This window comes from Thalassophryne amazonica, chromosome 8 (genome assembly GCF_902500255.1).
Source record: "Thalassophryne amazonica chromosome 8, fThaAma1.1, whole genome shotgun sequence".
In the NCBI taxonomy this organism is placed as follows: Eukaryota; Metazoa; Chordata; class Actinopteri; order Batrachoidiformes; family Batrachoididae; genus Thalassophryne; species Thalassophryne amazonica.
Genome location: NC_047110.1, coordinates 108599718 through 108622969, shown reverse-complemented (window position 1 = coordinate 108622969; position 23252 = coordinate 108599718). Strand labels below are relative to the sequence as shown.

Below are 23252 nucleotides of genomic sequence, written 5' to 3'. Positions count from 1 at the left end.
TGTAGAGAAATGATCATTTTCCTGACAAACACCCCCCAAAACATGGCCACTCTGAAGGACTGATAACAGAATCGTTAAGCAAAAAGCTTATTGATGTCAGTGGATCGAATCATTTCTTAACGATACCCGAAAGGAACCGGTTCTTGATACCCATCCCTACTAGTAATAATAATAAACTTGTGAATTATCAGTAAGTTGCACTGGAGTATAAGTCGCAGGGCCTTCCAAACTATTAAAAAAGAAAAAACAAATGTGACTTATATGCTGTAAAATACGGTATGCATTTTTTTTTTTTTTTAAATATGACTCATCAGTTCTGCTTAGAGCATCATTGTAGTAGTACAACTGGGACACTCAAAGTAATACTAATTGAACTATATTTAGTTGTTAGAAATACATGAATACATACATACACTTCTTCTGAAAATTGGCTTTAAAAGTGGACTTTTATTCTGAGGTGTGTGTGGGGTGGGGGGTGGGGTGGGGGTGTTCCCTCATCCCTATGACTATGCACCTGTACTGTCTGTTACCAGGAGGAAAACAGACACGGCAAGGAGGGACTTTTCTTTCTATATCTGTAAATTGCTACTTGATTGGATGCATTGGTTGGTAAGGTTAGACGGTACTTGTGTGAAGTGCGTTGATGCAACTTTGTTGTCATTTGGCGCTATGTAAAAGAAAACAAATTGAAAATGTAAGAAGGGTATAAGACATGCATTATCCATCAGAAACAAACTGTCCATATTTGAAGCAGAGGAGAGCGAAATGTTTTTAAAACTTGCACTGTCGAAGCACTGACTGTTTGTTGTTATTGCTGTGTCAGTACCGATGTAATTCAACAATGTGAGACTGACATGCACTGTTGATGATCTAGCTGAGCACAATAGACTGGTTGGCTGGAGAAAGTTACCAGTCATCTTCTACTTTTGGCCACCAAAAATACGGGTTGACAGGTCTCTAGATAATGTATCAAGGTCTATTATTTGGGAGTCTATCTGTTTGAATGTGGTTTACAGTCGAGTAAGTTGCAGTGGAGACCTCAGTCATTAGCTGCTGGTTCTAAATAGTATGACTCTTGTATTTGCATTGTTACAGCTGTTTCCACTAGCCTGGTTTTGCTGTGATCTAAAGTTGCAGCATTTCTAACTGTAAAGGAATCTGTTTATTACAACTGAAAATATCCAACGTAGACAAAGAAGCAGATATACTTGCTGGTGTTGAGACACGGTTTGATAGATCAGAGATGGCAAACTCACTGGTACAGTTTTGTTTTACACTTTTTACTCTTTTAATTCATTTTATTAGTAATTGGAGCGGGCCGCGGCCTCAACTTTACCTAAATTCTGGGTCTTTTAGTGAAGTTTAGTGGCCGGCGATCACCTTAGTATTTCTGTTTTTCTTGTTGTTTAATGCTGACAAATTATACATTATTTCTTGTCTTTCTGATGCCTGATTGTGTTTTTTCTCTCTGTTTAAGGTGCAGCTCCATCCAGAGATGGGAGTTGTGTTCGTGTTGGCGATCCTCCTGTCCTGTGCGCCAATTGCATTTCTTGTATATTCGTCCGTGAATTGTTCTGTAATTTATGTTTTGTAGCATGGCCCAAGCAGAGGGTCACCCCTTTGAGTCTGGTCTGCTTGAGGTTTCTTCCTCAGAGAGAGTTTTTCCTTACCACTGGTGCTCTGGGGGTTGGTAAGGTTAGACCTTACCTGTGTGAAGCGCTTTGAGGCAACTCTGTTGTGATTTGGTGCTATATAAATGAAAATAAATTGAAATTGAAATTAAAATGATGCGGGTTAAGCAAGTCGCTTGAGTTCATATTATCACGAGGGCGGAGATCCTCACAATGAACACGAACCCACCGTCTCCAATTGCAAATGAATAAACTGGGGAGGTCGCCTAGTGTTTGTGTATTTGTGATTTTTGGTTTATGAAATGAAACATTGCATTAATATCTAAGTACAGACCAAAAAAAAAAAATCTAATGAATGAATGTTATTTCTAAATATTTATGTAATTCAGCTAGTTACACAAACATGAGCTGGAGCTAAAATGTTGATGTTTTCCCACTGAGTCGGTTTGTGTTATCCTTGTGATATAGACTCATGCTCCTTCTGGGAGTGTTTGCACGCATTCATCGCATTTTTCTTTCAATACTGTAACTTACAAATGACTTATCTTGTTCATTCCAAAATCTATATGCATAATCATACTGTATTTTCAGGCATATAAGTCACAGGACCTCTGAAACTCTTTAAAAAAAAAAAAAAATTATACACCCAAAAATATGGTACTATATTTCTTCATCTTCCGCATATATCTTCTGACAGCACTAGAGTCCATCGACTGTTCCTCTTGTAGTCTCGGACCGTAATGGAGCCGCTTGCTTTTGTGTCTGTTTGGAGTATTATACTACAAACACCTAAATAATACACCTTGTTGTGTGGTGAAACATCCTAATGGATCATCTAAGACATTCCTGTTGCAATATTGATGCTGAGTGAAACTATCATCTTATTTAATATTACATGCTAATGGTGTTAGTATTTTTAGCAGCTGTGGGTAGATCCACTTAATGCACGATTAGTGAAGAAATATGCCGTGGATAACCTTTTCTGTCTACACCAAAGCAAACCATTATGAGAACCACCTTGCACTCCCCAAAAATATGAATTAGGTTAGCGGTTAGCTTGTTAGCATGTTAGTGTGTTCAGGCTTTTTCCGTCACACATGGAGTCGCCCACACTCCACTCCTTTATGCATTGAGTTCACCGTGAATTGGTGCAGGTGGGGCTTTCAGTATGGTGACGCCCAGAAAAGGTGGCCATTTTGGCTGTTTCGGGTCTCTGTAGAAAACCAATGGATGATGTCATGCAGGCTCTGTCCAGTATACTGTGTATGCAGTCTATGGTTATGACTTGTTATCAAAGTTAAGTTCAATGCAGTAAAGTAATGGAGTGGAGGTTATAGCAGCTGTGTCGTTATTCTGCATCAAAGAACAAACAAACAAACAAAAAAATACCCAGACAAACTCTCAAAAATTTAATGAGTTGAGGACAAAATGTCCGTCATCTTAACCTGTGAGGCCATGAGCCCAATAAACAGAGCATAGTGCTTGATGCCGTTCACCGGTGCACAGTTGAAGTTGCAGAAAACCAACAGCTCCCAAAAATAAGTATTCCCAACTTTTTTCCAATAGTCTACTCTGCAGGATGACTGACCTGAATGGAATTTGATCAGAGGGTAGGATCCTTGACACCCCTGGTGTAAATATAACACTGATCCAGGTCCATTGTGTGAGTCTGTGTTCTTCTGTTGTTCATTTGTAGTGAATGTGTGAGCTACATGAGTCCCAGATCTGGCACAGGGATCAGTCATGGATTAATTTGTCCGCCCTGATTCTAGGAAGGGCGCCTGCTCCACCCCTTAGTTACACGAGATCTGAGTCCGTACAAAGACAGCGATACACCAATGAATCCGAGTCCACTCTAATTCATGAAAATGTTCCTGATCCGCTCAGTCTGCACGAATCCATGAGTCACATGAACCGACTCCGCTCTGATCCACTCAGTGCGGATCTGTGAGTTGCATGAGTCCTGTGTCTGCACATGAAGCAGTTGTCAATGAATCTGACGCTGCGAAGATGATCCCGATTTACTCAGGTGTTCTAATAAGATTGTGGGGCTTATAAGTTGAATAGTGAGTGAAGCATTTTTTAAATTTATATATGTGGGTTAGTATTGTGATCTGGGTTAATGATCCGAGCGAATCAGGACTCGTATTTTTACAGTAACTCTCACTTCATCTTGTTTTTGTTTTTTTGCTTGTTTTTTTCTTTTCAGAGAAAGTCCTCATAGATGTTCTTCAGCATAAAGGAAGTCATGTTTAGAAGGTTATTTAACAAAAAACAAACATCCAAACTGATTTTTAACCGAAGTGCTCTTTGCGACAGTGTCGGCTGTGGCAGAAACTGTTCACTGGTTCTCATGTTCTAATGTGTTGTTGCCATGGCAGCCGTGACACACAGGGCCTGGTGAGGTGGTGGTTCTGTTTTGCGGGGGCAGGTGACGTAAAACCACCTCCCACTTTGAAAGCGGATCACTCTGCTTTGTGAATAATTCAGCTTAGTGGATCAGGTGCACAGAAAGACGGCCACACTGCCTCTGCAAGCCTCCAATTCTGGACCGGTTCCATGATGCTCCCTTCATCAAGGCACTTGTCGTTAAATTGAACAGGTTGACTTGTACCTGTCTTCTTCTAGTAATAAAATTTGGTTGTCTTGCAGGACATCCTTATGGCAGACATTGAGCGTTGGTGTATTCTGCCTTTGTGGGATTATAGCTGACGTGTCGAGATCTTGTTCTTTCTGTATTGTTACTTTACTAGCTTACGCACTCTCAGGAAACATGATCCGCTGGTGCATTTTGAACCTTCTTAACACAGTGGGATGTGTTTGATATACAATCACCTGGGATCAGTGCTCAGTTCATGTGTCCTGGACCCACTCGTGTGACTTGTTTAACAGCAGTCAGACACACACTGGTGGTTTCTATATGCCAAAACAATAAGTAAGTTCTTTTGCTGAGTGGCCTTCCTGACACAACTGTATATTACTTGGCGAATGTACATGAGTGGTCTTAAGCCAGGATCCTTCTGTTTTATAAGCAAGCACATGCCGAAACGGTGTGTATTTGTTGTTCTCCTCACTCATTGCAGCTCTGTGTCATACAGTCATATGGGGGCTTGTTCTTGTTGGATCTGCTGCTCACATGCGAGTTGGTTCTAGAACCTATTTGGCAACCAAACACCTGTGGGTGTTTTGTATATATGCTGTATTGCAGATCTGGAAAGCGTTTTTTTCCGCTGCGAGCAGCAGCACGTGCACCTCTTTAGGTTTATGGATGTGTTTATTTTAATGAAGTTAGAATTGCTACTTCAAGCTTGAATTTGTTCCCTGCAGTGGTAACTGTGCAGCTTGTAGAGCACAAATGGAGATAGGTATGTGGATTATCCATCTCAGCCACCATTGTGTAAGCAATAATTAAAAAACAAGACATGCAACAATGTTCTAACTCACCACACTAAAAGCACAGAAGATGGCAATTAACTATTCACGTAGTGGTTTACTTTGATGCTGCAGATCAATCAAAAAAGCAACTTTTTTGGGTTTATGTAGTGAAGGGGTGGCCAAGTTCGGTCCTCGAGCGCTACATTCCTGACACTCTTAGTTGTCTCCCTCCTCCAACACACCTGAATCCAATGAAAGGCTCATTAAAAGTCTACTAACGAGTCTTTCATTGGATTCAGGTGTGTTGGAGCAGGGAGACAACTAAGAGTGTCAGGAATGTGGCTCTCGAGGACCGAACTTGGCCACCCCTGATGTAGTATCTCATAGCCGCATAGCCAGGGTGTACGTTGTCTCTCATCCTATCGCCCCGGGATAGACTCCTGCTCCTACACGACCCTTAATTGGAATAATCAGGTATAAAAAATGAATAGATGACTGAATGAATGACACCTTTCCCACTGGGTTGGTCAATCCAGCAAGTGCTGTCAGTCAATCCCTTTTTAGTATTACCACAGAGAAGCTACTCATCAATCATGGCCATAGGAATGTAAGAGGCTTTGGTGACTTAAAAGACATTTAGGAAGTCTTTAGGAAGAATTAATAACTGGGTGTATGTATATCTTTGACAAGTTGTTAGAAATAAGGTCTTGAAATTAGCCGAAAAATAAAATTTGAGCTTTATTTTACTCGTATTAGGAAGCGTTCCATCTTGTAAAAATAAACAGAAGCTTAAAATCTGATGGTGAGATGAGTGTGATCAATCTCAGATATATGACTCAAACTAAGATGTTTCCAAGAGTCTTATGTGTAACACGCTTTTAAAAGTTGTATTCATCTAAAAATAAGTGCTGTACTGAAATTTTATTTTAGTTTTTCATATACAGTGGTCCCTCGCTATATCGCAGTTCACCTTTCGCGGTCTCGCTGTTTCGTGGATTTTTTTTAGTGCAATTTTGCATGCTTCTTCTTTTTTTTTAACTGTCTGCTGTGCTTAGTTGCAGCCAAAATCTGGCAACAGGCCCAGAGACTACACTCGCTGTTTTGATGCAGAGCGCTCCAGCAGCGAAGAAAAAGCATGCGCATTGTGTTCTGCGTGTCTGTTTATAAGAATCTTCTCGCTCAGAAGAAAAAAAGAGCGCCAACAACTACCCATATTACTCGGAAAAAGACATCTGCCCCGAGGTGGAAAAACACGCTGCGGAGCGGCGCCACAATGAAGAGGCGCGATCAGAGGAATACTGGACAGTTACTATTAATAATTTCTTATGTGTCCAACCTCGTAGGTTGATCGTTAAAATTAAATTTGTTAGTTCTAAAAGCCATCATAATTATTTATAGGAAAACGTTCTATTTTTTATTTCTCAAACAAATGTTTGGGCCTGAAAACAGGTTTTGATCTTTGGCTTCATTCTATATAATACTGGACTTATTTTTGTACTAAGGTTTGAACTTTGAGAGTGTTTACACAGCAGAGAAAGTAAGTCCCTTCGGCTGCTCCCTTGTTTGCACTCGGGGTCGCCACAGCGAATCCAAGGTGGATCTGCATGTTGAATTGGCACAGGTTTTACGCCGGATGCCCTTCCTGACGCAACTCCACATTACATGGAGAAATGTGGCAGTGGTGGGATTTGAACCCGGAACCTTCTGCACTGAAACCAAGCGCATGTGTAGTGAGGGGTTTTACAGCCTTAAAAATAACGCTACTACTTTGCGGAATTCACCTATCACGGGCTATTTTTAGAACGTAACTCCCGTGATAAACGAGGGACCACTGTATGTTGGTTTGGTTAGATTTTTTTTTTTCAGTGTATATATGTTGTTGACCACAAGCTGATTTCAGAAACCCCAAATAAATTTCAACTTGTGCATGAAATTTTTTTTTTCCCCCTGAAGATGTCATCATACATTCCACCCAGAAAAAGTCAAGGTTCAAACAAACTAAATAGCCCATGTTTGCAAAGACGTGTTCACTAAGAGTACATGTAAATGTCATGTCACATCCTTCTTTGTGGTGCATCAGTCTTTTGACGTAGTCTCTCCTGGTCTGCTTTTGGTGTTGTGTAACTTAAATTTTCTTCTTTGTGAAGCAATACCAAATGGTATGAAGTCATTTCCTCCACCAGGCCAAGCACGGCAGAAAGCCTGACTAAAAAAACTGATGCATTCTACAAACGCATGTATAGACACAAGCACGCATGAACACTGAACCACTCTCGCCGATCAGCAGTGGGCCCCATTTAACACTCTGTATTACAGTCGCATTATGGTCTTGCGTCTGCAAGTTGCTCAGCAACAGTAATTTTCCTTGTGGTTGTCAAAGCAGTGGTTGCTATTTCCAGCACTGCTGCTCAGCCACACAACGCTGTGTCCAGCCCGAACAGGCGTGTGTGTGTGTACATACTCGCAGTACTGAGGCAAGAGGACTAGTCAGTGCCACTTTGTTTGCAGAATAGCCGAAGTCCATTTCATAAAATGAATTTAGCCGTTTGTTGCGTTAGTGCTCCGTATGCATGTCATGTCGACTTAAGCATCACATCTGTGGAAATACTTTTTCACCGTGGCATTTTTTAGGTGTAATTGACAGATTAGATATCACATCCTATATATTAAGAGACGTGTGTGTCTGTGTCCGTGTCCCTTTCCTGTCCAAGCGGCACCTTGGAACTGAGCCTAACTTGGCACGCACATACTTTGACATATGGGCTGTGATATAGGCTGTTGGACACTTGTAGTAGTAGTAGTAGTTGTTGAGATACTTTTCTGTTCTCTTCTTTTTCCTTTGAACTTTTTACCTCTTCATTTTAACAAGTAACAGTAGTAGTAGCAGCGGTCTGTTCTTGAAGGAGGTTTAGTTGTGCCCTAACAGTTTTCTGGAATCCGGGATAGGTGGGAGGTGATAACTTCATCTTCATCTAATTGAGTAATATTAAACTTGAAGCTTCACCTTAAAAGATCGCCTTCGTCATTTTGATGCTTGAGCCCAAACATAAAATTACATATCTTCTGTTGTTAGGAAGCCTTTTCCTGTCCTGGTTAACAGCGTAGGGCTTATAGAGCAAAAATGGAGATGATTGGGTTAGTTCATCCCATCCAGGTTGTGTGAGCAATAATTCAAAAACAGTAAATATTATGGTAACAGTTGTGTTCTGTTACAGTAAGTAGCTTTTTATATTTTAAAACTGTGAGATTTGGTTAGAGCTTCATAGCGCTGTTTGAGTCAAACATGATGCTCTTCTACCCCACAGGAAGCACCTGTTGTGACAACGATAATATTTTCGCTCTAATCATGTACGGTGTGAATGGAGTGCATTTCTGTCACTCCTTTCTCTCTGAGAACAGGTGCTCAAGGCGCTGTACGCTTGTGGCGATGTTCTGTTCACATGCACACTCAGACCGGTGTTTTGCACAATTTTTTATTTATTTATTTTTTTTCATAATCCAAGTAGTTGGTTGCTGTTGGGCACTGGCAGATATCTGACAACAAAACATCCCTTTTAAAGGAATTGCCAAAGTGGTGTAAATGGTCTGGAGCAAACCTGCAGCCAGATGGCAAAACCCTGAACTTCTTTTCTTGCACATCCACAGTTTGTAACTCCCATGCAAACCGTTGTTTTAGTCATTTTTTTATACTGACTAATACAGCGTGTGGTAGCACTGTCAATCACCACATACACAACCGCCTTGGATCCTGGATGGCAACCAACCTGACAGACAATCGTCCATCCCCACTTTCCAAAAGTAACCATCTATGCCTGGTGTTTTTCAGGCCTCCTGCACACTCCTGCGATATTTTCAGCTCCTGCGCATCCTGCGCCTTTCAGTCCAGCCCTTTCTGAAATGGACTTATACCTGAAATTAAAGAATTTCTGAAACGTTCAAACCATGCTGAATATGCACAGCTTTTGAATTTGAAAGCAGGTTTAAAAGCATATTACATGTGCCATCAAGCAGGTTGCAACAGTGTGACCTGCAGAACTTTCCACACGTGGACACAGAACTTAAGCATCAGGACAAAGACCGTGGAGCCTAAGAGTGCACGTTATGATGATCACATGCAGACCATCTTGTCAGAGTTTGACAGGCGCCTCACTGACTTTGCATCCAAAGAGCCTGTTGTCAGTTTTCTCTGTTTTCCATTTTTGGGGAAAATATAGATGTGGACTGTATATGGTCCAAAGTGGCACCACTCTTCAACCTGGATCCTCACACTGGAAAAATGACACTGAGCTCAAATCCAGAGCAACACCTGACATGAATGTCCAATTCTGGAATCTAATGCAGACAGAGAGTGCCTGAGTGCCTGATTACAGCTGCACTCAGATCCTACTTTCCGGACTATGACAGACCACCTTCCTCCTCTCGGGGCTAGAAGTCCCACAAAGGTAGGAAACAACTTATCCAACTTGAGGCCAGTCTTAGGCCTACTTGTGCTTATTCTTTTCCACCATGCACATTTACTTCAATTGTGCATTATTATTGTTAAAACCTGGCAGAAAATTATTATTTTGGTGCACAGTATATTGTGGCTACGCTGTAGCGTTCGATTATGGCTCGCTAGATCTCGGTACACTGTCAGCTTTAAAAGTAGATCTCGGTTCAAAAAAGGTTTGGCACCCCTGATCTATGTGCTGCAGCCAGGTGATATTTGAGCATCCCCTTGACCTTTTCCTGTTGTTGGGGTCCTCAACACTAAGGTGTCTGCATGCTGGATTGTGCCCAGAGAAATGCAGCACTTATCCAAAATGTTGTAGCTGACAATCTCTCCACAGTGCAGGAGTACTCCTTATCTGAGTCTTCTAATCAGTTTGTTCAAGGTTTGAATTGACTGGTTAGTTGGTAGTTTGTGCTCCATGTATAAGACGGTCCTGTGTGTCATGAGTGTACTCGCCTCAGCATGGTTTTTGGGGTTGTGTGGAGTTTCTTCTGAAGAATGATTGTTAAAGAGGAGATAGAGATTCAGACTAAATGCTCTTGAGCTGATGGATGATGGATCTCTTAATGTTTGATGACACAATGACTCCCTTATGGGGTGACTCCAGGATTTCATAGACAGATATGGGAATATAGTTGGGGCGGGTGATATGATCTAAAATTAATATCACAGTATTTTTCAATTTTTGGCAGTATTAATTATGTCATGGTATTACTTATTTCAAGTTTTTGGAGGAGTAACGTCCTGTCACTTTATGTAAATAAAGAATATTTTGATAATACGAGGTCTGTCCATAAAGTATAGGTCCTTTTTATTTTTTTCAAAAACTATATGGATTTCATTCATATGTTTTTATGTCAGACATGCTTGAACCCTCGTGCGCATGTGTGAGTTTTTCCACGCCTGTCGGTGACGTCATTCGCCTGTGAGCACTCCTTGTGGGAGGAGTCGTCCAGCCCCTCGTCGGAATTCCTTGGTCTGAGAAGTTGCTGAGAGACTGGCGCTTTGTTTGATCAAAATTTTTTCTAAACCTGTGAGACACATCGAAGTGGACATGGTTCGAAAAATTAAGCTGGTTTTCAGTGAAAATTTTAATGGCTGATGAGAGATTTTGAGGTGATACTGTCGCTTTAAGGACTTCCAACACAGCGGGACGTCGCGCAGCGGTCCCAGGCGCCGTCATCAGCCTGTTTCAAGCTGAAAACCTCCACATTTCAGGCTCTATTGATCCAGGACGTCGTGAGAGAACAGAGAAGTTTCAGAAGAAGTCCGTTTCAGCATTTTATCCGGATATTCCACTGTTAAGGAAAAACACCTCTGTTGGAAGCCTTAAGGACAAGTTGGAACATGTCCAGCTGTTAAACAATTTCTCATATACTCACTCCACTGAAAGCCATCAAAAGCCGCCTGGATTTTACAAATGGTTATCAACACGGAGGTGTTTTTCCTGTGCCGCCACACCGCGCCGGCTGCGTCCCGACGCGCGGACCCGTCCGCACGTCTTTCATTAAAAAAAATCTCCTTTAACAGTGGAATATCCAGATAAAATGCTGAAACCAACTTCTTCTGAAACTTCTCTGTTCTCTCACGACGTCCTGGATCAATAGAGCCTGAAATGTGGAGGTTTTCAGCTTGAAACAGGCTGATGACGCCGCCTGAGAGCGCTGCGCGACGTCTCGCACTGTGGGAAGTCCTTAAAGCGACAGTATCACTTCAAAATCTCTCATCAGCCGTTAAAATTTTCACTGAAAACCATCTTAATTTTTCGAACCATGTCCACTTCGATGTGTCTCACAGGTTTAGAAAAAAGTTTGATCAAACAAAGCGCCAGTCTCTCAGCAACTTCTCAGACCAAGGAATTCCGACGAGGGGCTGGACGACTCCTCCCACAAGGAGTGCTCACAGGCGAATGACGTCACCGACAGGCCTGGAAAAACTCATGCATGCACACGAGGGTTCATGCATGTCTGACGTAAAAACATATGAATGAAATCCATATAGTTTTTGAAAAAAATAAAAAGGACCTATACTTTATGGACAGCCCTCGTATATTAATTATATGGAACATAGCACTTCCGTTTGGGGGAGACATGGAAGAATGTTATGCATTCTCATTGTGTGTGTATTTGTGTCAGAAGGTTAATTTGAGGTCAAATTAAAGCATTTCACGTGTATTTCTGTTACGTATGTCAAGCTGGGCCAGGCCTAAATGATGTATATAGCAGGAGATGGTCCATGAATACACAGGTTCGATTTGTGGAATTTTGGGTTTACTTAACCTTAAACCTCAAACACGTCAAAATGTAAAAAGTTGATTAAAAAAAAAAAAACTGGTTGTGCACATCACAACCCCTTTAATATTTATCTTATTTGAGCAAGACCTGGACTTTAACCTGGATTACTAAGTCTGAATGGGAAAAAAAAACTTCATAACTTAAATATTTTTACACAGTTTTAAACATTTAACAAATCCCTGGCAGTTTAATAAAGGAATTGCATACCTGTCATATTTGATTTTGGTCACGCAGGGGATTGTGGGAAATGTGTTCCTGCTGCAGACGCAGACATGCTCAGAAAGTAATCAAAAGGGTCTCATTCTCTCTCTTTCTCTCTTCCCCCACACTTATTGATCTGAATGATCTCAAAGATGCATAGCAAAAAGATCTCCAATACAAAAAAAGCCAAATATTAAGCATTTTATGAAGATTTGATATATAACCTCTAAATATGTGCAGTTTACCTCCAACACTCACAAGGTAATAACTAGAAGAAGCAAGTTACTCTGAACTTGCCTCTCTATCAGATCATTTTTCTTGCCTTTTAAACTTGCAATTCTGCACTGAGTAAATAACCACTCCAGGTACATTTTCTGGGTCCAAAATTCAGTTAAATGTACCTCATCTCTCTCACCTCTCATCTCTTGTTTACATCCACGGACGCCCGCTGTAGGCATACAGACTATCCTATGATGCATTGCGCGAGTGCTACTTCCGGGCATGCGCGCTGACACATGCAATTCCCAATTTACAGCCATTAAGGCTTAAACGAGCCTGCAGTGCAAAAGTCTGTTGACTCGCAAATATGGCTCATCTGTCAGTAGGAGGCAGGGAGCAGGACTCAGGTGAGGTACACCTGGAAGATTGTATTTAGTTCTGTTGAAACATTTTTGTTACGGCGGAGGACAGTGCCTGACAGGTGGCCCCCTGGAAACAGTTTGAGAACCCTGTTGTATTAGAACTGAAACTGTGTTCTTCTTTCCCTCTGCAGAGCTCCAGAGATTATTTTGGGCCTGCAGTTTTGCGAGGCCATTGACATGTGGTCCCTGGGCTGTGTGATAGCTGAGCTCTTCTTGGGTTGGCCCCTCTACCCCGGAGCGCTGGAGTACGACCAGGTAACTGTGCTCGCACGTAAATACACGTGACCATCACACTCAAAGCTAAAAGCATATTGGCTACAAAAAGATACAATGAACAGAAACATTCAACATTTAGACACCCATTGATTTAATAAAAAAAGGTGAACAGAACAATACATATATTCCAATGAAAACTTAACTTAAATTTTTTCTTTTTTCCCTTTCTGTCATTATGTTCAGTAATGTGTTTCTTGCAGCGTAATGCCCAATGCATGACTGGTGATGGTCACTAAAGAATAAAATCATTACTGTGTTTTCCTGAGTACAAGTTGCACCGTTTTCTGTAATATCAGCTCATTAATTTGGGATTTTTGTGTTGTTGTAGTGCACTTCTTATTGGTATTTATTTTTTGATTGTTGAAATCTGTGAAAGTCCTATATAAATAGTTGCTATCACTAATATTAGGAATAACAAGTGCATGATTTCTCAGTATATAAATTGCACCCTAATCTGTCACAGTACCTCCCAAACCAGACAAAAGGGACTTGTACTCCAGAATATACAGTAAATGCAACCTTTTCTTCTAGATTACACAATGCAACATACAAGAAATGTTAAAAGTATTACTACTTTCTGTCTATTGTTATCTGTTCGATATTTAATGGCGGCATGGCCATGCCATCGGTTAGCGAGCCGATAAGATCATGCAGATCCATACTGAATCCACTGTGGTCATCCTGAGCATAAACAAGACTGTAAATCTTAGATCTTTAGCAGCATTTCATTATTTTTACACAATGGTCAAAGCCTGTGTTAAACAATGATTTCAGTTCTTTCCCAGGGTTGTAAACAACGTTTATTTTTTGCTTAGCACTATGACTGGAGTTCAATAAATCCAACATGTAATCCACCGAGTTCTAGTTGAAGCTGAGGAAATGAGGAAATAGTTCTTGGCCGTGTTTGATTGTTTTCCCACAGGATCGGACAGTCTGAAGGAGACAGGCGAGGAGCGTTCCCCCATGAGGCAGAGGGAGCATGGGAAAAAGCCCAAACCATATTTACAGACAAGTACAGGATCGCTTGGTATTTAACTAAACATCGGCGCTGTGACGATCCAAATTAAGACCATTAGTTTTTATTTCACTTTAGGAAATCGAGCAAGGAGAAACCTGGATGCCATTAATCTTGAGTCTGGTATTTATTATGTTGGGTGAAGCTGATGGGGAACATTTTTACAGTAATCTACAAGTCAAGATGTTTCTCCACCACTCCGGCAAGTTTACTCTGCCAGACACGGTGTTTTCATTCGGTTTTGCTATGCTGCTATACACGTCAGGATGTAACCGTCAGTGGAGTGTCACCTGTGCCTGACTTAGTTTGGCACAATCGTCAGCACCTGCACCCACAAACGAGCACACTGAGTTCACTCTGCCCATAAAAGCATGCAATGCAATGCCAAGAGTGAGTGCAGTTCTACTCTGCACAGCAAAATGTATTTATAACCATAAGCCCGATGCTACGTGCATGTGCATGTGCACACACACTCGCACTCTGTGATGAGCGCATAATCATCTGGTTTTCAGTCCAGTGTCCTCTGGCCACCCACTGTTTGTTCTGGGCTCTAGGCACGCGCACACACACACACACACACATGCACGCACGTGCCCACAAGATACAAAAATATCACAGCAAATTATCCCTTTGTCATATTGCTGGAATATTTTTTTTTTTAAACTTGGTTTAATAAAACGTCAGGCTGGAGAAGTTTGATGAGCTCTCAGGCACACTCAGTTTTTTTTTTTTTTTTTTTTTTTTGCACAAGCTTGCAAAACCAAACTGTTCAGGAAGACCATACACCATTGAACAGTGTATGCCTAATGTAATCAGTCATTAATTTTTTTTTCTTTTCTGCTTATCTGGGTCTTGGTCGAGATGGCAGCAGATCAAGCAGCTCATCCCACATTTCCCTATCCTTGGCCAAGCCCTCAAGATCTTCCTGGGGGATCCCAAGGTGTGCCCAAGCCAGCTGGGAACAATAATCCTTCCGTTGTGTCCTGGGTCTTTCCTGGGGCTTCCTCCCAGTTGAGGAGGCAGTTAAAGATCGATTCAGTAAGACCTTTTGTGATGTAAACAGTTAAGGACAAAGTTCCTTCACCCTCATAAGAGAAACAGGAACCACCTCCTAGAGCCAGGCCTGGTGGCTGGGTGTACAATCGTGGGACTCAAGTGGGACTTCAGCCCCCACAAAAACAAGTTGGTGTCTCCTCTGTGTGGGCTTGCCACCTGCAAGCAGAGTGTAAAGGGTCTGGTGCGCTGTTTTATGGGCAGTGGACAGTTACCAAATGTCCACACAGACTAATCAGATCAGACCAAATGACAACAAAAAGCTAAAACAATAAAGAAACTCTGCCATAAATCAAAAATTACTGTGTAAACTTTAAAAGGTCAGGAATCTTTGGTCTTGCTCTTACGGCGTTTCATTTGACCGGAGATTAGTTTTAATGATTGTCTAAAATGAATGAATTCACAAAATGGTAAATGCAAACAGTGGAATGGATGGGTAGGAATACTTTTCGCTTTCGGCTGCTTCGGAGGGTTCAGGGTCACCACATCATATCCAGTACAGGTCTGCAGCTGGATTTGTCACAGATTTTACACCAGATGCCCTTCCTGATGCAGCTGTGGTTTTACACGGACACAAACATACTCTCCGCCCTGTTCTCATTTCCTGCCTCTTCTTCCTTTTGTCTTTAATCAGATCAGATACATCTTTCAGACTCAGGGCTTACCTGGTGAGCACCTGCTCAACAAGGGGACCAAGACATCTCGATTCTTCTCCAAAGAGTCAGACTCGCCGTATGCCTCCTGGAGACTAAAAGTACTTACACAAACACATTTTGTATACATGAAACACAGACACACAAATTTCACATCCCGTAATCAATATTGTTTTATTGGACAATGTTTTATTGTGGGTGGAATTTGAGATTAAGTGTGTAGAAGAATTTTAGTTTAAAATTCTAAAGTTTTCAAGTGAGAGAAAAGTACAAGTGTAAACAAGACCATCTCTGGCCAAACCGCAGAGAAACCAGATTCCAATCTGATCGACCAAACCCTGTGGTTTGGTTGATCAGTCGGTTCGCAGTCTGGTGTGGGGTATCGAAAGCAGACCCACAGAGTCTGGGTTGGGTGCAATGGTGGAGTATGTCCGATAAAACTATACCTGTACTTCTCTGTGGTCAAGCACTTTCTAATTCCAGTGCTGCCACACAATAGCCATTTTAAAAGCTAAAGTACTGGATGCTGAAAAATGTAGACAGGAACATAAAATTTCTGAGTACTGGATTTCTAATAAGGAAACTTTTTGATATTCTTTCAGACCACAGAAGAGCATGAACAAGAAACCGGACTGAAATCCAAAGAGGCCAGAAAGTACATCTTCAGCTGTCTGGATGACATTGCACACGTGAGTCCAGCTGCTGTTCTGGGTTGCAGATAAACGCTAATGACTAACACACAACGTCCGTTCAAAAACGCAGCTTGAGAAATTTATAGTTAGAGATGTATGACATAGATGAAGACATTATGCCTCGTCGTGGGAAGTCATTTCGTGTTGGACTGGGAGACAGCAGAATAGCTTCAGAGCTCTTTGCAATGGATTCTACAGATTTCTGGAACTTCTTTATTCCAAAAGTAAACAAGGGAATTTCTATTAGTGGAACGGATGAAGTCCATTTTTATGCTAGAATCAAGAGAATTATGACGAACGCACCAAAATTTGCTTGACTTTTCCGCAGCGTGTATTTAACAGTTTTGATTGATTCCATGGCGGTGGAATTTTTCAGGATGGCCGCCAAAGCCACATCTGAGGAGCTGGTTTTGTGTGATGTTTGCCCTTCAAGATAAAATGGGGCTGTTAAGCGCTGACGTAACACACCACGTGATAAATCTGTTTCCGGCTCCAAACAAAACACTTATGGTTATGTAAATTGAGGAGATTAATTTCATAAATGGTCAATACAGCCGCTACAGCATCAGCAATCAAAGCATAAAGGCCAGGGTAGGGGGCCTACCTGATCAGGTGTAGCCACTTCTGTTTCTGTTTGTCATTGGCTGGGAATCTATAAAACGACAGCTCCCGTGATGTTTCCGACCTATTGACTTAGTCGCACATCTGGGAACTCTGCCTGTGAGGTCTTAGCTTCGAGAGAAGCTCAGCTGATGCAGATGACCAGTGACCACAGGCAGTTGAGAGTTTGGACCCGGAAGTTGAAAATCATGTGATGCGTTACATCGCACTTAACAACCGAATAGGATACACATAAAGTACTAACATGCTTGACTATTCTAGCTTGTGTTTCTTTCCTATTACCCATGGTGATTATGTTTACTTCAATTTGTGTATTTTGTAGTGTTTATTTTATAAGCATGCGTGGGATGTAGGAGTGTAGTATTAAAGACTTAGAAAAAGAAAATTACATTTTAAAACGAGTGGACCTTATAATTTGACAGGTTGCTGTGGTGGTAATCTTGAAACAGTCAGCTATAATGTATCAGATTAGAAAAATATGCCATCAAGAATAAATAAAACCAATTTTGGTGCTGTTAGCCACATTGGCAGGGCTGTTACGGGGGAACCCCGTAATATGCTATTTTGGAAGCCATTTCGGAATTTTGAGTGGCTAATCAATCAGATTTGCAAAGTGTGCCATAAACGTCATTTATGCCAAATTTGGTGCTTTTATTAAGATTTGCATGATTTTTCTGTTAGAAGGGATGACTTGAGTCTGTTTTGCGTTGGGTTTCTTCTTTTGTGTTACAAGTTTCTCCTAAATCAGTCTGTTGTGAGCTGTTTTTAGAGTGGAGGTGTTTGCTGAATAAGACACCCCCCCCCCCCCCCCGAGCTCTAATGATGTTACTGGAATATTAATTCTTGCTCTGACATATTTTAATGTCTCCATCAGGTGAACATGGTGCTGAGTCCCGATAGCAGTGACGTGCAAGCAGAGAAGGCTGACAGGAGGGCGTTTGTGTCACTCTTGAAGAGCATCCTGATGATTGATGCTCAGGAGAGAACTGTTCCCTCCAGTGTCCTCAGTCACCCCTTCCTCACAATGACTCATCTGCTTGACTACCCACACAGTCAACAGTAAGCCTGCGTCATGGTTTGTTTTCGTTTTCGTAGTGATTGGCCAATGGACAGAAAGCCCCTCCCTCTTTTCCTCTGCATCTACAAGCTGACATTTTTCTCATGTTTATTGTAGCTGTTTTTTTTTTTTAACATGGATTTCAGCCACTAGTATCCAACATCTCCAGCACAAATCCAAGCACTGATTGTCCTTGAACATAAAGCAAAAATCTGTCGTCATGAAGTAAACAGAAGGAGCTTCAGCAGCAGCCGAGTGCTCATAGACCAAAAGAGAAAAACACCAGCACGTCATTGACAGAACATTACTACATGGTAGAATTAATAGACCTGTTTATGTACACATTATGCACTAAATGTTTTATAAGCTGTATGTAATGAGATATGTGCGGGTGTGTACTTATGATGGACATTGGCTGAAGTATGTTGGAGTTCTGGCTAGTAACTGTCCCTCCTACGTAGTGTCGTAATTAATGGACATGTAGTGTGCCATCAGCTGAACTACTTGTGAAGGGTTTGTACTTATTTCACAATTCATTGGAAATAATTTAGAGGAAGTGGTGGTGAGTGTAACAACCAAAAGTAAAGGTTGTTTTGATTTGAGTCTGTCTGTGATGACTGGTAGCTGTAGCCTGAATGTGATTGAAAAATAATGTCCAATAAGCATGTGTCAGATGTCAGTGTGATTTTTATCATTGTGGCATCAGAATCAGAATTTCTTTATTGTCCCGTAAAGGGAAATTAATGTTGCAGCAGGAGCACACAAAGGACAAGGTACACAAAGATAACAATATCAACAGTGAAAATAAGACCCAATTAAAAGTCTAAAATCAAACATAATAATAAGAAAATAAATAAAATAATAAATGAATAATAAAATAAAATAAAAACAGTAAAAACAATACCCATACAATGTCAAATATTCAATCCAGAGTCCATGCCAAATACAAAAGTATTGCAAAAATGCAATATGTGGATGTGCAAATAAGCAATAGTAGTGCAAAATAAACAACATCAAAGGCTAATTGCCATTGAGTAATAAAATTGCACTAGGGATAAACGAGACCTGAAATCTTTTAGTCCTCCTCATAGGAGCCCTAAAACGACGGCCTGAGGGCAGAAGCTCAAACTCTTTTTTCAGTGGATGATTAGAACAATCCAGAACAGCATTAGCCTTTCTCAGGACCTGTCTGTTATAGATGGACATTACCCTGGCCTGCTGACTACCTGAGATTTTTCCAGCAGTTTTGACAAGACTGCCAAGATGACTCTTATTTGAACAATTCAAATTTCCAAACCAAGCAACAATACAAAAAGTCAAGACTGATTCAATAAAACTTCTATAAAAAAGAGTCATCATCTCAGAAGAAACCTGGAAGGTTCTCATCTTCCTCAAAAAGAACAATCTTTGCTGAACCTTTTTGGAGATAACATCAACATGAGGTTCAAAGCAAAGTTTATTATCAAGGACCACACCCAGATATTTATATTATATTTATATTTATAGCTCTCCACCATCTCAACATCAACATTGGCATGAAGATTAAAGAAAACAGCACCAGGTTTCAAATCTGTTTTTGCCCCAAATCTGTTCAGCCCACACTGCTGCGTAGTAACTGCTGCTAATTGGAGATGGGTTGGTTGTCATGTAACTGTGGCTGTTTGTACTATACAATGTGACGATCACAATTAATTATTCTGCTGACTGTAGAATGCACACCTGACCTAAAACGTTCTTTCTTACCTTCTCCAGTGTGCAGTCATCATTCCGCATCATGGACATGTGCCACAGTCGGTCCACCAGCTCAGTTTTTGATGCTCTGAACCAGAACACCATTCATTTTCCTCGACCTCCTGTAGCTCCAACAGTATCAAACGGACTACCCTTGGGCTACAGCAATATACCGGTCCACACTCAGGTAAGTGAATGTGTGTGTTTGATGTTTGGCAATATATCCTTTTTATTATGTCTGCCAAGGACGTAATAAAAGCATCAGCATTTATTTATTTGTCTGTGGATCCGGATTTTGGATCAAGATTTCAGTTTATATAGGCTTTGAAGGATTACATCAAAACTACTTCACGGATTCTTGCCAAATTTGCACCACAGATAGATATTAGGGCACGGAAGACTCCACTGAATTTTTGATCCGGATCCTGATTGGCAGATGTCAGAAATCTATGAATTGCTCTTGTTAATTAACAAGGTTGGGTAGGATTACTTTGAAGTGTAATCCAAAAGTAATCAGATTACAAGTAATCCAAATGTATGTACATACATGCATGCAAGGTTGGGTAGGATTACTTTGAAAGAATACATGTGGATTACATGTATGTGTGTACATACATTTGGATTACTTGTAATCTGATTACTTTTGGATTACATTTCAAAGTAATCCTACCCAACCCTGCATACATGTAATCCACATGTATTCTTTCAAAGTAATCCTACCCAACCTTGTTAATTAATAGGTTTCTCATGTTGGCTCAGAACATATTTTAGCACAACAATTAATAGTATGCATTTTTATCTGTATGATCATTTTTCAACCTGCAAGCCATGTTTTACTTATTAATGTTTTTCTGTCACGGCCAACAACCGATGGATAGTCTTGGCACATAGTGTCTTTATTTTTTAGGGTGACCATATTTTTCAGACTATAAGTCATGCTTTTTAAAATTTGTTTGGTTCTGCGACATATATTCCGTATATATTATATTTAGATTCCAACCTGTATGTTAAAAAATACTGCATTATCATTTACAGCCACAAGGTGGCACTGTCTACAATCATGGCAAGTTGCTCCTTTATATGTTCCATTCCATCCAAGCTGGATGCCAACTGCTGTAAAACAAGAGGAAGATTGTAATGTGGATGACTTTCTGGGTCTTAGAGAACAAGAAAAATTCATAAATAATGCTCTCAAACTGAAAGATCATTGCCACAGTGGATCTGATATGGATCTGTTGATTTAGCATACATTTTTATGCTGGATGAGCTTCCTGATGCAACTCCACAGTATGTAGAGAAAGGCCACAGGTGATGTTGAACCAGGAACCTTCTGTTTTGATAACAAGTGCACTTGTGACTTGGCCCCTACTGCATATCATCTCTTAAAATCATGGATTCTCTCAGATGTTGTGGTAATAGTTGTGATCAGTGTTGTGTCATTTTTGCTGCTGTCCAATTTACTCATATTTGACATCTTCTGCATCTTCTCCCTCTTGACATTTTTTTTTCTTGCTATTTTCCTCTTCATGCCACACTCATAATATTTCTTCACATTTCTCTACTACTGCTTACCAATGCAGGCTATAACCCAGACAGCTCCCTCAGTGTTGCATCCTGGGATAGCACTGACGGCTGGGAATGGACAGTTTGGTTGCAGTGACTCTTTCCCTCCAGCTCTTCTTCTCTGTCCTCCAGCCATGCAGGGTAGGTCAACTTCAAGGTACTTACAGTGACGATATAGCACTGTTTAATAAAAATCTGAAGTACTAATGACTTGTCAAGATTCCTAACATTTTGTTATCAAACAATTATGGCAAAGAATTGCAATTGAGGCTTTAAGTTTTCTAGTTTAAACCTGAAATTAATAATAAATAATTCTTAAATATGAACAACAACCAATCAACAGTTCAATGTATTTATATAATGCAAAATCACAACATTGGTTGTCCTCAGGTGCTTCACAAGGGTAGTATGTCACACTGCCATCATACTGCCTTCACTCGTCATGTTACATCACTTGGCATTTGTATAAAATAGATTTCTTATCTAGTTTGGCACCGCCTGGCTGGCAGCGTGGTGACCACTTCTCTGTTGTTGCTATCAAACGCCCACTCTGATTAAAAATGAATGACAGTTGCCTCTGTTGCTTGTAGCTGTGGCCAAGGGGTGATGGGGTCCCAGCCATGATTGACAGCATTCTAAAAACCAAAAAAAAAAATGTTTTTTTAAATTTGGTAAAATAAAAGTTTTCATATCAGCAAAAATATCCCCAATAGCAGTATGTTCGCAAAAGGCTCATATCGGCTGATATTAATCTGGCTCTAATAGAGTTATTACACAACAGGATAGAAATGGCTTTGTTATGAAAACATTCCTAAATTTAGAATGTTTTTCTTTTGTTTTTAGGAAACCTTAACCAACCAGCTGGGTATTCTGTTCCCATGGTAACTCAGGCTCCTCCCATACAACCCCTGCCAGTAAGGCCTGGGGTAATAGCACAGGTAAGATGTGTACATCTGAAATCCAGCCTCTACAGTGTTGAATTTGGAAAACTTTGCTCTGGGACAAACAATCTACACTCAGCCCTGTGACTGACACATACCTCAAATGTTTTAAGGGCTTTCAGGTACGGCATGTTCTTGGAGAGGAAAAATATATTTTAAAATGTTTTTTTTTTTAACTCCTGTGTTCTTTTGTTTTGGAGAATGTGAAAACAGTCAATTAGCAGATATTTGAAAGAGTGTGTGCGTGTATGTGTGTGCAGTAACTTATTATTTGATTTTATGCATTTATTTCAAGTACACACAGTAACTCAACAATGTTAAATTAATGTGGCCTTTGAGAAAGATATGACTATTGAACATTTGGCCTCTGCGTGGAATCATGAGATGGGAGGAGCCAAATGAAGACGCAGGCTTCTTATCTGCATTATTTGTTTTTTGTTCTCTGTCCGTAAAGCAGGCCTGGTCTAGTCGGGGTCAGCAACTCCTCGTCCCAGCAGCCTGGCAGCAGATGACTCCAGTTGGTCCTCCTCCCTCACACCCTCCTCCTCCACCTCCCTCTTCCTTATCCACTGACACTGTACCCGGCCCACAGAGAATCAGTGACTGGGGGTGAGTCATCCAACTTAACAGTTTGGGGAATTCCTCACTTCAGTACTTCTGCTGAGTATCTGAGTGCAGTTCGGTTTCTGCAGTAACTTGCTTTGTAGGATATAATTGATTGGACAGTTAGAAAGGAGGTGGGGTTTTGTGAAGCTGCATGATGTCCTCTTGTGTCTGCACAGGACATTGCGCTCCCACAGCAGCCACTACACTTCAGTCATGCAGCAGCCGCTCCTACCCAATCAGATGCCAGCTCTCTCTGCCCATCAACCAATGAATATTGGCATCGCTCATGTTGTCTGGCCCCAGTCTACTAATAAAGGAACAGACACAGTCACAACAGGTGAGATTTTGCACTTTAGTTTTGCTGTTTACTTTGATTGTATTATCTTTATCATTGTCCATACTGCCTGCCC

At 40.9% G+C, this 23252-nt stretch overlaps 1 protein-coding gene across 1 annotated transcript in view; it reads left to right on the top strand.

Moving 5' to 3' along the window:
- The window catches only part of LOC117516282 (homeodomain-interacting protein kinase 3-like), an 86495-nt gene that overhangs the window by 46635 nt on the left and 16608 nt on the right, over positions 1 to 23252 (top strand). Inside the window, 10 exon segments of the mRNA XM_034177218.1 lie at positions 12766 to 12889; positions 15613 to 15732; positions 16234 to 16320; positions 17819 to 18003; positions 19754 to 19919; positions 21313 to 21436; positions 22139 to 22233; positions 22691 to 22845; positions 23019 to 23152; positions 23155 to 23179. Of these exon segments, the coding sequence (XP_034033109.1) occupies positions 12766 to 12889; positions 15613 to 15732; positions 16234 to 16320; positions 17819 to 18003; positions 19754 to 19919; positions 21313 to 21436; positions 22139 to 22233; positions 22691 to 22845; positions 23019 to 23152; positions 23155 to 23179 (1215 nt within the window).